Source organism: Leguminivora glycinivorella, chromosome 11 (assembly GCF_023078275.1).
Source record: "Leguminivora glycinivorella isolate SPB_JAAS2020 chromosome 11, LegGlyc_1.1, whole genome shotgun sequence".
Lineage (NCBI taxonomy): Eukaryota > Metazoa > Arthropoda > Insecta > Lepidoptera > Tortricidae > Leguminivora > Leguminivora glycinivorella.
Window position 1 is genome coordinate 15,776,014 of NC_062981.1, and position 14,359 is coordinate 15,790,372.

At 32.8% G+C, this 14,359-nt stretch overlaps 2 protein-coding genes and 1 non-coding gene across 3 annotated transcripts; 1 reads left to right on the forward strand and 2 right to left on the reverse strand.

Annotated features, from left to right (window-relative positions):
• Positions 1-1,090: 1,090 nt before the first annotated feature.
• Positions 1,091-2,801, reverse strand: LOC125231366 (early boundary activity protein 1-like). The gene is made up of 6 exons (XM_048136812.1): positions 2,719-2,801; positions 2,276-2,533; positions 1,868-1,981; positions 1,606-1,718; positions 1,335-1,478; positions 1,091-1,229 (listed from the first exon to the last, which is right to left on the reverse strand). Exons 2-6 carry the CDS (start codon positions 2,468-2,470, stop codon positions 1,091-1,093), a joined length of 705 nt encoding a protein of 234 aa, XP_047992769.1. The 5' UTR covers positions 2,471-2,533; positions 2,719-2,801.
• Positions 2,802-8,644: 5,843 nt separating this feature from the next.
• Positions 8,645-10,129, reverse strand: LOC125230836 (protein insensitive-like). The gene is made up of 5 exons (XM_048136066.1): positions 9,830-10,129; positions 9,422-9,535; positions 9,160-9,272; positions 8,890-9,033; positions 8,645-8,784 (listed from the first exon to the last, which is right to left on the reverse strand). Exons 1-5 carry the CDS (start codon positions 10,022-10,024, stop codon positions 8,676-8,678), a joined length of 675 nt encoding a protein of 224 aa, XP_047992023.1. The 5' UTR covers positions 10,025-10,129; the 3' UTR covers positions 8,645-8,675.
• A 2,347-nt stretch (positions 10,130-12,476) lies between these two features.
• Positions 12,477-12,548, forward strand: Trnat-cgu. The gene has a single exon. It is a non-coding gene; the product is annotated as a tRNA-Thr (tRNA).
• Positions 12,549-14,359: the final 1,811 nt, after the last annotated feature.

Here is a 14,359-nt window from a genome sequence, read left to right on the forward strand (position 1 = left end):
AAAAAAAAAAAACCCCGACCGACTAACACTAATTATCTAATCCCTCTAATATTTCTAAGGCAAGTAGGCCTTGATGTTACAAACATAACAAAAGATTTTTAACCTGCACTTAGCTTTTCATTCCACAGGTACAACACCTAGGTACAACATTTTTTATTGGTAATGTAAATTATTTTCGAGATACTTTTACTTTAGTCATAAGCAGAATGCCATGCATTGTTTCCTAAAAATGACGACAATATCATCAGTTCATCACATGGGGTGGAATGAAACAAGTTTGATAATTGTAGTGCCCACAAATTTATTTATAATTGTTAATTAATTTATTATTTAATTAAATATACATGTTACACTATACAACAATTTCTTGATCTAATATAATAATTAATTACAGTGTAAAGACAAAATAAAATTGTAAAAATAACCTTAAGTAACATGCAGCAAAAACAGTCAAACTTTAATTCTAGAAAAGTACTTACAATTAATAACAACTACTATGCTACGTAATTTCGTAGACTTATGAAAAATAAGAATATATAAATATATCACACGCGTTATACTTGATTTTGGCCATTAAACTCGAAAGCGATATTGTACCTATACGAAATTATACAAAATAAATTAAGTAGTTGAAATTATCTTACAGTAAAACTAATTAAAACATACCTTATGGTAAATTACTAATCATTAATGAAAACTACTACGCTACCTAATATCGTAGATTTAAATTATTATATGATAGAAATTTATATATATGTATCGCATGTCTTCATTTTAATTAAGTACCCTTTAAAGTCAGGCAATCTTATTGATTTAAAAGAGACATACACATAAAATTGCAAATATTTATAAATTATTATTCGTTATATGAATACAATTTGAGATAGATAATCAAATATACTAAGCTAATTGCACTGGGATTGCATAATTTTCTTAAAATTAAATGTAAAATTTATAAGTTACATTACAGCTAGTTAGTTCATCCCTATATTCTAAGTTCGTTAAAAATATAAAACTTTTAGTACAATAATAAAGTTTTTGCTTTCTTAAATAAAAAAACTACAAAGGTTTAAGTAGGTAGGTTGAATGTTTAGTTCATGTTATCTAAACAAGAAGAAGTTTCATTTATCATTATGCGGCGATGGAGGAAAGTTTTCTTGGTTCTTTTATTTTTTTGACGATTGCGGTACATTTTGCTCTCATCAGCACATTTCGTAGTTATACTCGTTCTAAAAATAAAATAAGCACATCGTAAATATTTTTGTAAAATATGTAACATCATATTTTTCGCGTTATGACTATTGGAGTACAATAAATATTTCGGTAGGACTTACCGCACCAAGCTTGCGTTGACCTTTGATTTTTCAACGACAGTCTGCACGATGTCATTGACGAGCTCGGGATTGAGACGTTTCTTCGCAGGTTTTCCCGGGAAGGCAGGAGAAGATTTCCCGGTCAATGAATGAGTCGCTAACTCTCTACAAAAAATATATAAAATTAGTATAACATAAAATACACAAAAACAAGTAATATTAAAATAATTATAAGTATTATATTATTATACCTCTATATTATACTTATAATATAATGACAAAAAAAAGTTACCGGCGTGTAAACACCGAAGTCAACAGTTTCCTTGTCGCACTAGTGTATGATCTCCAATCAATTTGCTTAAGGACCCTGGCTGGTACTGTTGCGTATCCCTCTCCAATCGGCACCTGAATTAAAAAAATGCGAATAGTCAGTAACTATAAATATTCTACATACTTAACTAACAGACACATGAACGGTCAGCTACCGAAGTACAATACGTGGACACATTGTAAATTATTTAAATTTATCAGTGGTATGTGAGATAATTATTTACCGGCTCATTCCCCTTAGGTGTCTTGATGTCATTAATATTTTGCTTGCTTGGCCTGTAATCCTCAGGCTTCCACTCATCCTCAGATGCACCAGTGTCCGAGTTTGGATTATTGGCCTGCATGTATGGAAAAAAAGTGATCAAAGTGGTATTATTTAGTATTTATGACAAATATTTCAATTGATGAATTATTCATAAATATGTATAAGAATAATGACATATTGATTAATGTATTGTTATTAATTATAAATCATCAAGGACAGATATAAAATAAATAATTAAATAAATAAATATAATAGGACATTCTTACACAGATTGACTGAGGCCCACGGTAAGCTCAAGAAGGCTTGTGTTGTGGGTATGAAAACCTGAAGGCAACGATATATATAATTGAAATATTAAATGAATTACCGTAATACAAGAACTCGAGCTTCGCTTATGGTTTCTTCTATGATTTTGTATTAGGGCAGTTTTCTGCTGATTGCTGATTATTCTTTCATCTTCATCGGTAGCAACATCAGCATCTGGTTTTTCAGCCCTAGAAGGAGGTGAACTCTCGAGAGCTTCCTTTAGCTGTTTGCGTAAAGATTTTATTGTCTCACACATATCCGAAATCAATTCATCGCCATCAGTTTGTGTCCCCTGGTCACGTGTCGTTTTGGACTCAGACTAAAATTAATAAGATTAAAAAAATTAACTTTATTAGTTATTAATTACAAATACATGTATGTATACATATATGCATTAGATAAATTTGTATATGTATAAATTAAATCTACGTATTACGCAGGCGTCACATAATAATACATACAAATATATGTTTAAAAGTAATACATATTAAATTTCATTCTTACGAGAGTCTTAGGAGTACGAGGGCAATTCAGAAATAGAGTAGCAGCGCCCTCTATCTCCAACTTCGCACCCCCTGGGGCGCACTGAAGCTGCAGTAAGGCGTGGGCGGCGTTAAGCTCCATGGATGAGTAAGATGCGTCAAACGACTGAACCGACATATTTTACTAAAACAAGATTGGTTAAAGATTAAAGTAAAAACAGTCCTCTTTATTTATAAAAATTTTAAACATTTATTGTAAAAAGTATCGAATTATTAAAAATAAACGATAATTTCATAGAGGAAGTTCATAAAACAGTAAGTTTTACTTATTCACATATTTTAATATATCTATCGCAGAACCATAGTCATATTTCGTGATGTTTTTAATTATGTCCATTTTATATAAGTAAAATTCTTTTCAATATTTCGAAGTCTTCATACAGGTACAAATGAAAATAGAAATTGAGACAACCATTAAAAATTGGTGTTTAGTAGGATTTTCTCAATATTGAAAAATAAAGTAGGAAAAGACCAAGCCGAGTTAGCGGCGATTTTATTAATAGTACAATCTTCGTTTTATGGAATTATATGGGTCTCGTTTAATAACTTTTAAGCCCGGACGCATAACAACAGTAAAATGACATACTCACAAGGGCCTGATACAGACGGACTGAAATTCAACTGTAACATAATATGTATGTATATGGAAACTGCACGCCGACGACTCTGACGTGCAGTCGACCTGCAGTTACTATACCTACAAGTAAAGTTGCAGTACGACTATATCGGCCCACATAGTAATACCCACAGTCTCACAAGTTCTACACACTTTACCTAACGTACTAAATAACAAATACAATAAATTAACAAATTTCAATTATAAAATTAAATAATAAGTTAAACACAGTAAGAAAATAATACTCACCCAGTAAGATGATTGAGAACAGCACAAACTCTAATGGACAAACTATTTGAAATTCACACTAGCTTTCAAGCAACCCTCTGGTTAAAGACACAGATGTATACTGAATGATCTATGCCAAATTCTTCTTCATGTAAACTCCCTTCCCATTGTTTCAATAAAATACCACTGGTTGAGACTTGAAATTTTAGAGGCTTATTTTTCAAACCAGGTAACAAAGGTTCGTCCATTGATAACCAGATGCGCCAATTGTTATAACAGTTTAGTTATAAGATAATCTTTATTGGCCTCTAGCTTTAAACTAATTGTTCGCTATTTGGAAAAGGTAAACGTTTTACCTGGAGTAGTAACTTAACTACCTAGTATAGTATGCTATGTGATTGAAATTGGTATATTTTTCGGCAGCATGTTATTTGTGTTGTTAACAGTGTTTTGCCAGACTTTAGGTATTAGGTAATTAAATAAAGTTGGGTAAATAACTATAATGATTATTATTATGATTTTATTTTAGATACTATTGGGACCTATTAACGGATTGACTGCGTTGAATCATAGGGAGCCTAATATAAATATAATTCGAATATTATACATAGTAGCGATATCTATTAGATTCCTGAAAACTGAAGATATACACTACGCATAGAGAAAGGTAGGTACTTATATGCAGGTGATGTTCCTCGCCCACTTTGTCGAAAAAAAAACTGTACTTTAATGTAGGAATTAATAACATCTTTCCAATTAGTTGAAAAAAAAAACGTTAAAAATATGAAACGGGGGATATCAAAATAATAATGATAACCTAACCACAAAATTACAATTTTGAAAAAACCCCCGACCGCGACATAGTAGACCGGTTTTCATGAAACATGGCTAAGAACACTCCCGACTTACTCAGTTTTCAAACAAAAAAAAACTAAATCGAAATCGGTTCATCCGTTCGGGAGCTACGATGCCACAGACAGACACACACACAGGCAGACAGACAGACAGACAAACAGACAGACAGACAGACAGACAGACAGACAGACAGACAGACAGATAGACAGACAGATAGACAGACAGACAGACAGACAGACAGACAGACAGACAGACAGACAGACAGACAGGCAGACAGACAGACAGACAGATAGACAGACAGATAGACAGACAGACAGAAAAAGAAAAACATACAAACGCATTGATAACGTCTACATTTTTAGATTTGGAAGTCGGTTTAAAATTGGAAATTATCGCATTATTTAAGTATCTCAATAATTAGTTTCTTAAATTGTTAGGAATAATAACAGACAAATTATATAACTCATAATTATGTTTATTTTCTTTTATTTTTATTAAATTTTTATTGTCTACTTCAAAATTTGTCTTTAACAAATCTCAACAACCGATGAGTATAAAATCGAAGCATATAAGCATACCTAGGATCGGCCCGTCGTCACTGTGTAGTATGACCACCCATGCAAGCTATGGTTACCAACATTAAGAAACAAAAAAATCCTACCGAACTAAAATTACATCTATTGCCATACACTAAGGACTATTATACAATATTTTGATAGCACAAATCTACGTATTTCCTTCAAAACGTCAAACAAACTTCAAATGATCTCGTAAGTGTCGTAACTCGTTGTTGCAATTTTATAAATACTTAATAAAAGAACTATAGTTTATTATTTGCCAGTGTGAATTGTTTCGAAATAATGATTTTTTTCTTCCCTTAATATTCTACTAAAAGACGTTCCTCCGCTTTTTAATATTCTACTAAAAGACGTTCAAACATACAAACCAATTTATAAGTTCATTAAAAATACAGTGATAAATCTTTATGTGGAATGTTGAGCGTTGCGAGGGTTTCAAGGCACGAAGGTTAAACAAACTTTGCAACCGAATGAAAGCCAACATTTTTCAATACACCAACACGAATAAATACTAAGTATTAAACATAATCAAATCCACCAATCTAAGTATTTCAACTTATGATTAAAAATAAACATAAATTTATATGTATAAAAGGTCAATTCTATCGGCCAGCCTAAGGAGCAAAAGGATAAAATGCAATTTTGCTATCAGTTTTCGAAGAATCAAGAGTCAGTGTGGTGAAATAGTTATTTTCACCACACCAACTGGTAAAGTCTTTCTTTGATATTCGAAAACAGATAGTAAAATTGCATTTTATCCACAAGGGGGCAAAGTGATTTCATACAAATTTTAACTCGATGTCTTAATCTGGCTGCTAGATTTCACCTATAAATGATAAATATTGAATAAATTGATGGATTTGATTTAGTTTGATGTTTTATAGTCAGTATTTTGTTCGTGTTGGTGTAGTGAAAAATTTTGTTTCACTCGCGGGTGGCAAAGTTTGTTTAACCTTCGTGCCTTGATGCCCTCGCAACGCTCAAGATTCCACTTTTTGAACCACTCGCTACGCTCGCGGTTCAATATTGGATCTTTCGCTTGCTCAGGTATCAATATTGGCACGTGCGGTTAAACAACTACTTTGCCCCCTTGTAAAACAAATAACTATTGTTATACAAGGGATCAAAGTCGTATTTTAACCGAGTGTGGAATTGCAACACGAACTAGCGAATGGATTCTAGGGTTGAACTACGAGCTAGCGAATGGATTCTATGGTTGAACCACGAGCGAAGCGAGTAGTTCAAAAATAGAATTCTGAGCATAAAGAGTGTCGCAATACACACGAGGTAAAATAACTTTGCATCCCGTGTGGTAACACATAAATTTTCAGCTCACTAAAACGAGGACACACGCAGTAAAAACAACTGGAACATAATTTCCACGATGCACCGACCGACAGCACAAAAGTTTCAAAAGTTTCACAAAATTCTATTGGGTGCGTTCCGTTACACGCATTTTGAGATTATGTAATGGAAGAGTCAAAATATAATTTCTTGTACTATTTCTAGTTTTTTATGGTATAAAATTGTTTGATATGAAATTATTTTTTTTCGTTCGCATCACATGATTTGTTAAGACAATTTGAGCACAAGTAGAAAATTGTCGTGTCTGGGACATGCCTTTACAAGAAATTATATTTAAAAAACTAATGACACGTTCGGATTTCAAATATTCTTTGCACTCTTGTGGATAAAATGCTATTTATCTATCTGTTTTTAAAGAATAAAAAAGTCCCTTCCGAGCTAGTGAGGTTAAAACATAATTCACGTTACATTCGGTTGACTCGGTACAGTTTAAATAATATTTAATAATAAAGGACGTATTTAATATGTAGGTACAAGTAATTTATCAATCATTTTATACATATACGCTTCGATTTTATAGACATAGTAGATTGCTCCGAATTTTTTTACGATTAATTTTGAATAGCACATATCACAATAAAAATTTAACCATCAAATAAGTACACTTTTTTAATAATTGTTTTAATAATTGGCGTAAAAACGGGTGCGTTACTATCGATATAACTTTTTTTGATATATTTTTAGTCGTAACAACAAATTATATTATATACTAAAGCTCCGAATTTTTTTACGATTAATTTTGAATAGCACATATCACAATAAAAATTTAACAATCAAATAAGTACACTTTTTTAATAATTGTTTTAATAATTGGCGTAAAAACGGGTGCGTTACTATCGATATAACTTTTTTTGATATATTTTTAGTCGTAACAACAAATTATATATACTAAACGAATTGTAAAATACTTATTTAATATATTGATAATATTTTCGATTAACATACATTGAGTATAATCCTTATTTTCGATATATTGTATAACATTAAATCCTTCTGAAGCGCAAGTTAGAATCAAATTAAAAGCTTGTGAAAAATGTACAATAAATAAGATTTTTTAGTTATTTACCAGAAAAGTGGATAAGGTTAGAACTTTGACCCGGCTACACACAACGAGCTGCTACCAGAATAACCCAACCATAAAAATTAAAATTTTGAAAAAAAAAACCCCGACCGACTAACACTAATTATCTAATCCCTCTAATATTTCTAAGGCAAGTAGGCCTTGATGTTACAAACATAACAAAAGATTTTTAACCTGCACTTAGCTTTTCATTCCACAGGTACAACACCTAGGTACAACATTTTTTATTGGTAATGTAAATTATTTTCGAGATACTTTTACTTTAGTCATAAGCAGAATGCCATGCATTGTTTCCTAAAAATGACGACAATATCATCAGTTCATCACATGGGGTGGAATGAAACAAGTTTGATAATTGTAGTGCCCACAAATTTATTTATAATTGTTAATTAATTTATTATTTAATTAAATATACATGTTACACTATACAACAATTTCTTGATCTAATATAATAATTAATTACAGTGTAAAGACAAAATAAAATTGTAAAAATAACCTTAAGTAACATGCAGCAAAAACAGTCAAACTTTAATTCTAGAAAAGTACTTACAATTAATAACAACTACTATGCTACGTAATTTCGTAGACTTATGAAAAATAAGAATATATAAATATATCACACGCGTTATACTTGATTTTGGCCATTAAACTCGAAAGCGATATTGTACCTATACGAAATTATACAAAATAAATTAAGTAGTTGAAATTATCTTACAGTAAAACTAATTAAAACATACCTTATGGTAAATTACTAATCATTAATGAAAACTACTACGCTACCTAATATCGTAGATTTAAATTATTATATGATAGAAATTTATATATATGTATCGCATGTCTTCATTTTAATTAAGTACCCTTTAAAGTCAGGCAATCTTATTGATTTAAAAGAGACATACACATAAAATTGCAAATATTTATAAATTATTATTCGTTATATGAATACAATTTGAGATAGATAATCAAATATACTAAGCTAATTGCACTGGGATTGCATAATTTTCTTAAAATTAAATGTAAAATTTATAAGTTACATTACAGCTAGTTAGTTCATCCCTCCCTATATTCTAAGTTCGTTAAAAATATAAAACTTTTAGTACAATAATAAAGTTTTTGCTTTCTTAAATAAAAAAACTACAAAGGTTTAAGTAGGTAGGTTGAATGTTTAGTTCATGTTATCTAAACAAGAAGAAGTTTCATTTATCATTATGCGGCGATGGAGGAAAGTTTTCTTGGTTCTTTTTATTTTTTTGACGATTGCGGTACATTTTGCTCTCATCAGCACATTTCGTAGTTATACTCGTTCTAAAAATAAAATAAGCACATCGTAAATATTTTTGTAAAATATGTAACATCATATTTTTCGCGTTATGACTATTGGAGTACAATAAATATTTCGGTAGGACTTACCGCACCAAGCTTGCGTTGACCTTTGATTTTTCAACGACAGTCTGCACGATGTCATTGACGAGCTCGGGATTGAGACGTTTCTTCGCAGGTTTTCCCGGGAAGGCAGGAGAAGATTTCCCGGTCAATGAATGAGTCGCTAACTCTCTACAAAAAATATATAAAATTAGTATAACATAAAATACACAAAAACAAGTAATATTAAAATAATTATAAGTATTATATTATTATACCTCTATATTATACTTATAATATAATGACAAAAAAAGTTACCGGCGTGTAAACACCGAAGTCAACAGTTTCCTTGTCGCACTAGTGTATGATCTCCAATCAATTTGCTTAAGGACCCTGGCTGGTACTGTTGCGTATCCCTCTCCAATCGGCACCTGAATTAAAAAAATGCGAATAGTCAGTAACTATAAATATTCTACATACTTAACTAACAGACACATGAACGGTCAGCTACCGAAGTACAATACGTGGACACATTGTAAATTATTTAAATTTATCAGTGGTATGTGAGATAATTATTTACCGGCTCATTCCCCTTAGGTGTCTTGATGTCATTAATATTTTGCTTGCTTGGCCTGTAATCCTCAGGCTTCCACTCATCCTCAGATGCACCAGTGTCCGAGTTTGGATTATTGGCCTGCATGTATGGAAAAAAAGTGATCAAAGTGGTATTCTTTAGTATTTATGACAAATATTTCAATTGATGAATTATTCATAAATATGTATAAGAATAATGACATATTGATTAATGTATTGTTATTAATTATAAATCATCAAGGACAGATATAAAATAAATAATTAAATAAATAAATATAATAGGACATTCTTACACAGATTGACTGAGGCCCACGGTAAGCTCAAGAAGGCTTGTGTTGTGGGTATGAAAACCTGAAGGCAACGATATATATAATTGAAATATTAAATGAATTACCGTAATACAAGAACTCGAGCTTCGCTTATGGTTTCTTCTATGATTTTGTATTAGGGCAGTTTTCTGCTGATTGCTGATTATTCTTTCATCTTCATCGGTAGCAACATCAGCATCTGGTTTTTCAGCCCTAGAAGGAGGTGAACTCTCGAGAGCTTCCTTTAGCTGTTTGCGTAAAGATTTTATTGTCTCACACATATCCGAAATCAATTCATCGCCATCAGTTTGTGTCCCCTGGTCACGTGTCGTTTTGGACTCAGACTAAAATTAATAAGATTAAAAAAATTAACTTTATTAGTTATTAATTACAAATACATGTATGTATACATATATGCATTAGATAAATTTGTATATGTATAAATTAAATCTACGTATTACGCAGGCGTCACATAATAATACATACAAATATATGTTTAAAAGTAATACATATTAAATTTCATTCTTACGAGAGTCTTAGGAGTAAACCAAGGAGTTGCAATAAACCAAGGCACATTTATTTTTCCATTTGAGGGTATTTGTTGTTCGCTGCTAGTAAACAACATTTTTAGACTATTCAGTTTCGAAGATACGTCCTTATTTCATTTCACATTTGAATTCATAAATGATGCAACCGTTTGGTAAGTGGTATATTACAACTTCGGTTAAATTAATATTTTGAGAACCAATGATGAAACATCGTTGCCGTCCCTACGGCACGGGTCGCCTGGTGGAAGGGGAAACCTGAATCGTAAAACAGCACGGGAAGCATGGTCGCGCGATAGATGATAAAATATCAGACCGTCCCTACCGCACTTACTAATAGTGCGATAGGGACGGCCTGATATTTTATCGTCTATCGCGCGACCATGCTTCCCGTGCTGGAGTTGCAAGTTGTTTACAGGTGTTCAGCTGTAGGTACCTGCTGTGAACCGCTACGCATCTACAAGCAGTATCGCTGTGTAGCAGTATGCTATGTGATTGAAATTAGTATATTTTTCGGCAGCATGTTATTTGTGTTGTTAACAGTGTTTTGCCAGACTTTAGGTATTAGGTAATTAAATAAAGTTGGGTAAATAACTATAATGATTATTATTATGATTTTATTTTAGATACTATTGGGACCTATTAACGGATTGACTGCGTTGAATCATAGGGAGCCTAATATAAATATAATTCGAATATTATACATAGTAGCGATATCTATTAGATTCCTGAAAACTGAAGATATACACTACGCATAGAGAAAGGTAGGTACTTATATGCAGGTGATGTTCCTCGCCCACTTTGTCGAAAAAAAAACTGTACTTTAATGTAGGAATTAACAACATCTTTCCAATTAGTTGAAAAAAAAAAACGTTAAAAATATGAAACGGGGGATATCAAAATAATAATGATAACCTAACCACAAAATTACAATTTTGAAAAAACCCCCGATCGCGACATAGTAGACCGGTTTTCATGAAACATGGCTAAGAACACTCCCGACTTACTCAGTTTTCAAACAAAAAAAAACTAAATCGAAATCGGTTCATCCGTTCGGGAGCTACGATGCCACAGACAGACACACACACAGACAGACAGACAGACAAACAGACAGACAGACAGACAGACAGACAGGCAGACAGACAGACAGACAGATAGACAGACAGATAGACAGACAGACAGACAGACAGACAGACAGACAGACAGACAGACAGACAGACAGACAGACAGACAGACAGACAGACAGACAGACGGACAGACAGACAGACACGTCAAACTTATAACACCCCGTCGTTTTTGCGTCAGGGGTTAAAAAGAAAAACATACAAACGCATTGATAACGTCTACATTTTTAGATTTGGAAGTCGGTTTAAAATTGGAAATTATCGCATTATTTAAGTATCTCAATAATTAGTTTCTTAAATTGTTAGGAATAATAACAGACAAATTATATAACTCATAATTATGTTTATTTTCTTTTATTTTTATTAAATTTTTATTGTCTACTTCAAAATTTGTCTTTAACAAATCTCAACAACCGATGAGTATAAAATCGAAGCATATAAGCATACCTAGGATCGGCCCGTCGTCACTGTGTAGTATGACCACCCATGCAAGCTATGGTTACCAACATTAAGAAACAAAAAAATCCTACCGAACTAAAATTACATCTATTGCCATACACTAAGGACTATTATACAATATTTTGATAGCACAAATCTACGTATTTCCTTCAAAACGTCAAACAAACTTCAAATGATCTCGTAAGTGTCGTAACTCGTTGTTGCAATTTTATAAATACTTAATAAAAGAACTATAGTTTATTATTTGCCAGTGTGAATTGTTTCGAAATAATGATTTTTCTTCCCACCCGCCTCCGCTTAATATTCTACTAAAAGACGTTCAAACATACAAACCAATTTATAAGTTCATTAAAAATACAGTAATAAATCTTTAATAACTTAATCATAACAATACTGCAGTGTACTCAGTGACTTATTATAAAATTAAAGACTTGGCTTAAAAGTCTCGTAACCAGTCCATAAAATCTTCACAAAAAAAATCGTAATCCTGCAAAGGATACGTATAGGAGGTGCAAGCACTAATTGCTCGCCCTTAGAGTTGGTCAAAGGCGCCTAGCCTTATCAGAGATAACATACACTAGAGAAATTTCGTTGGGTACCGCGGCGGGCGGGTGGTCTAGTGGTGAGGACGTTAGCCGCGTAAGCTGAAGACCCGGGTTCGATTCCCGGCTCGGCCACCAGTGGGCCCTGTCGTTTTTAGGGTTCCGTACCTCAAAAGGAAAAAACGGAACCCTTATAGGATCACTTTGTTGTCCGTCTGTCCGTCCGTCCGTCTGTCAAGACCCTTTTTCTCAGGAACGCGTGGAGGTATGAAGCTGAAATTTATATCAATTACTCAGGTCTACTGCCCCTTGAAGCTGTGAAAAAATCAAACTTCTAAGCCAACGCAATCAAAAGATACAGCCGTTTATGCCGCAAATTTTCGACACTTGCAAGGGAATCAAAACCTACAGGGTGCTTCCCGTGAACTCAGAATCTTGAAATTTGGTACGAAGCAACGTCTTATAGCATAGATAAAGGAAAAATTACGAAAACCATAAATTTTTAGTTACATCACATAATATATTTTTTTTTAATAATTTTAACCTTACTACCCATTTCCTCATAAACGCGTAGAGGTATTAAATTGAAATTCATACGAAATTTGTACGGAACCCTCGGTGCGCGAGTCCGACTCGCACTTGGCCGGTTTTTTCTTTCGTGTATGATATCTATTTAAATTTATAATTTATATATAGTAGTGTGACTACTTGAAAAAAGAACAAATCGAAAAATATTCAATAAAATAATTTGATTTGTTCTCTAGTTGTATAGATGGCAGCACCATGTCTCGCGCTATATCGTAATCCTGCAAAGGATACGTATAGGAGGTGCAAGCACTAATTGCTCGCCCTTCCATACTTAATGTTAAACAGTAAAAAGGTAAACCAATCTAGTATATTTTTTTAATAAAATGACTACTGTTACAATTTCGGGGAATACCTAAGGGTAAATAAAGTAAACTAGGTATTTATATAGAAAATAATTTTAATGAACTTTCTTTTTGAAAATAATTTCGAACGTAATAATAATACACTACTTAGTAACGCCTAACTGGTAGGGAATGAAACTACCTTTATTATACTACTTATTATAAATTATAACGCTAGCTCAGTCTATTTACTTAAAAAAAAACAAATACCTAAAATTTAGAGCATAGGGGTGAGTCAGTAGTTCTGGTACTGGAAGACCGGGTAAAAGGTAAATTATTAATTAAACAATTAATTTATGTTGGGCGCCTTTTTTTAAAAAAAATAAACGAGGAACGCTCTGACCTTGGGGGACGTCTAACCGAATTGAGGAGAGGTGGCCGCTGCAGCCACGGAATGGGAGCTCGTCCATACCGATCGCCACAGCCTCCTGTCCACCGGTCCAGGCTCGGGAAGCATCAGCTCTGCTCTGTCTTCGAACGTTAACCTCCAAATCTGAGGACCCTGAAATAGGTTGAAAAAAAAAAACAATGACCCTGAGGCTTTCACCAACCCTTAGCGAGGGTTAAAATATTACTCAAACGAATGTGAAACGTACCCATTCCAGAAAAGAAGCCGGCTTGTGGTTCCTTGCATTCATGTCAATGGAAGGGGTCCTCAGTAATTTAAAAAAAATAAAATTATCTGAAAATAATGGACACAAGAATTAGCACTGAACGTAACACAATAAACTGTATTCGAAGATGGAAGAAAATACTTACGATTATGCGATTAATTCGCGATTTAAAATTAGAATGTGGCGCATTGGCCCTTGGAAGAATTTTGAAAACCACCCGTCTACATCTTTTTTTTTTTTTTTTTTTTTATTGATGGCCTTCCCCTCTTTTTACAGGAGGGATTTTGCCAACGACGACGTTAAAGACATACAACGCACGATAAGAATGTTCGGTGAAAATTTTTGGTGGGAAAGGAGCTGGAAACCTAAAACAAAAAAACATTTATTGTTAAGGACATCACAG